The sequence below is a fragment of the Asparagus officinalis genome, chromosome 2 (genome assembly GCF_001876935.1).
Source record: "Asparagus officinalis chromosome 2, Aspof.V1, whole genome shotgun sequence".
Taxonomy (NCBI): Eukaryota; Viridiplantae; Streptophyta; class Magnoliopsida; order Asparagales; family Asparagaceae; genus Asparagus; species Asparagus officinalis.
The window spans coordinates 16,112,828-16,115,538 of NC_033795.1; the positions used below are offsets into that span (position 1 = coordinate 16,112,828).

At 40.3% G+C, this 2,711-nt stretch overlaps 1 protein-coding gene across 1 annotated transcript; it reads left to right on the top strand.

The window, feature by feature from the left end:
- On the top strand, nt 466–1,875 carry LOC109830385 (NDR1/HIN1-like protein 1). Its single transcript, XM_020397635.1, has 2 exons — nt 466–814; nt 1,278–1,875. Exons 1-2 carry the CDS (start codon nt 602–604, stop codon nt 1,698–1,700), a joined length of 636 nt encoding a protein of 211 aa, XP_020253224.1. The 5' UTR covers nt 466–601; the 3' UTR covers nt 1,701–1,875.

Genomic DNA, 2,711 nt, shown 5'->3' on the forward strand with positions numbered 1-2,711 from the left:
AAACTATTTTAGTTCTATATTTCTAAAAGAATAAACAAATAAACTTTATAACTATGGAATCCCCTCATGTTGTTTACGGACCCATCCTCTGAGAGAAACACTTTTAAATTACAGTATTTCAGGTTATCAAGATATTCAGTCATAATCGCGTAATTATACACCACTTTGGTGACATATCAGCAAATATCATCGGTGAAACGTATGACATATCAAGCACACAAGTATTAGCATGTCCCTTTTCATGCTCACGAGTGATGTGCTACTAGTCCGGTATGCGTTCTAATCTGAATAATAAGTAGGTAATCAGAAGCTAAGGGTATGAATATTTTACAATGCGAAAAATATAAAATGGAACCAATTAACTAGCCCAACCTTTACTCATATTTTATTAAACCTTTGATCGGTCATCCACACGTTACTTCTTTGTCTCCACACCATAATAAAGAAGCTTCAACGAAAGTATTCCTTCCACCCACCTCCACATCCTCACTCCTCTCTCTCTCTCTCTCTCTCTCTCTCTCTCAAACCCCCTCGTTAATTTTCTTGGAGAAGATCAATCAAAGCCCTCTCATCCGTCATCCACCATCGCCAGGCAGCAGCCATGTCCAAGGACTGCGGCAACCACAAGCGAGAGATCCTCCTCCGCAAGCTCTGCTCCCTCCTCGTCCTCCTCGTCATCATCGTCCTCATCGTCATCCTCATCGTCTACCTCGTCCTCCGCCCTACCAAGCCCAAATTCTTCCTCCAAGACGCCACCGTCCTCCAATTCAACCTCTCCCAACCAACCCCCAACCTCCTCTCCTCCCAACTCCAGGTAATCAATCCCCTCCATATTATTATTATTTTTAACCCCAGCCAGCATGCACCACCCTATACAATCAGAATTCTTTTTTTTACAAACTATTCGTCAGTTTGCTTTGCAGTAAATTAATTGCGAGAAATTCCCCTCAGATCATATCCCAATTTGGCAAACTCCTAAAACCCGGACCAGGATTGATTTCGATCCTGGCCTAGTTTTGAGATAATTGAACTGCTTCTGCTTAATTTCCTCTAATTTTAAGAAATTTTTTTTTGCGCCTCAATAATACAATTGGGTAAACTGGCGCCGCAGTTTTTGCCAAACGAGATTCTTCACATACGATTGCTAAATAGATTATTAATAAGGCGTAAAAAAAATAGTGCGCGTGTTAAGCTGTTAATAAGTTAGTTGAGAGATGACAAGTGCGCGCTAGCTGCTATACAATTTTCCTGTCAATAAAATCGCTCATTTCGCGCAGGTGACTCTCTCCTCCCACAACCCCAATGCCCGCATAGGAATCCTGTACGACCGAATGGACGTGTACGCCTCCTACCAGTGGCAACAAATAACCCTCCCCGCCCGCCTCCCTCCGATCTACCAAGGCCACAAAGACGTGGACGTTTGGTCGCCGTTCATCACCGGATTCGGAATCCCAATCGCTCCGTACCTGGGCCAGTCCCTCATCCAAGACGAATCCGACGGGTTCTTCTTTCTCTACGTCAAAGTCGACGGGAGAATCCGGTGGAAAGTTGGGAGCTGGACTTCCGGGCATTATCACTTGTTTGTGAACTGTCCTGCTTACTTGTCGTTTGATCGGAGGTCCATCGGCAATGGAGGTGGGTCGTCGGCGATGTCTTCGATTAAGTTTCAGCAGATCTCGACCTGTAGCGTTGATGTTTAAGATGTAAGTTCTCTGAATTTTTTGAACTCTTTTTTTTTTGGTGTTGTATATTGTTATTATGGAGGAAAATAAGGGTGCGCTTGCTTAAAGGACAAGAGTATGAATATGATTAATGATTAATTTTTGTTTAAGACAAGGGTTAATGGAAGACAGGGTGGTTCGCTTTTTAGATTTATTGATTGCTTTTGTTAGGTGCGCTTTGTTTTGTTGATACAATGATATTGATTGATCCCTTTTCTAGGTTCTTTATTAGAAAAGTTTGTTTTTTTTAATAACTTTTTATTGTTGAATTCCGATTCTCTTTGAGTATTTGTCTCCAATTTGTTATTTAGTATTTGTCTCCAATTTTTTCTAAATAAGAATATTTAGTTAATCATTATCATTTTTTTTTAAAAAAATTTAAGCAATGGGGAAACTTGGTTAGGAGATTCCTATCTCTAAAAGAGAGCCTGAGTTCGTGTCCTTACACCATGATTAAGATTTAGTCCTCTCGAGAAAAACTCTATGAAATCGGGGCCACCTCAATTCTATTTCAATAGCTATAAATTTTTATTTCCCGTTTCTTTAATTATATATGACCAAACAATCTCAATAGTTTGTCTTTTTATTATCCTCAATACTACTTTCCTTACTCTTATGGACTTTTTTGGCGGAATGGTGACCTCTTGCCTACTACTAATACATCATTTTAAGCGCTCCTGCTTTATTAGCACAACACATCATGTGCGCCACACAAACGGACACAAGATGACGTGCATTTTACAAGAAACGGTGTCACTAGCAACAAATTCTACTCTGTTGATCTGCAGAATATCGCATATTATTGTTTACGGCTGCTACCTTTGGGTTTTGTCTATTCCAATCTGACAGCTCAGTCTTTGCCTACCATTCCTTGATAATGAATGAGGTGCTAACTACCGCCCATTTTTAATGTGCCCTTGACGTACTACCCCCATGAATGAAATTTTGGCAATGACTGAAAACTTTAATTTGGACCCATAACTTTTTACT

What these genes read in the sequence shown, in the direction of transcription:
- LOC109830385 (XM_020397635.1), top strand. Translation starts at nt 602, where the DNA reads ATGTCCAAGGACTGCGGCAACCACAAGCGAGAGATCCTCCTCCGCAAG. An exon ending in TCCTCTCCTCCCAACTCCAG is followed by an intron (nt 815 to 1,277) that starts GTAATCAATCCC and finishes CATTTCGCGCAG; the next exon opens with GTGACTCTCTCCTCCCACAA.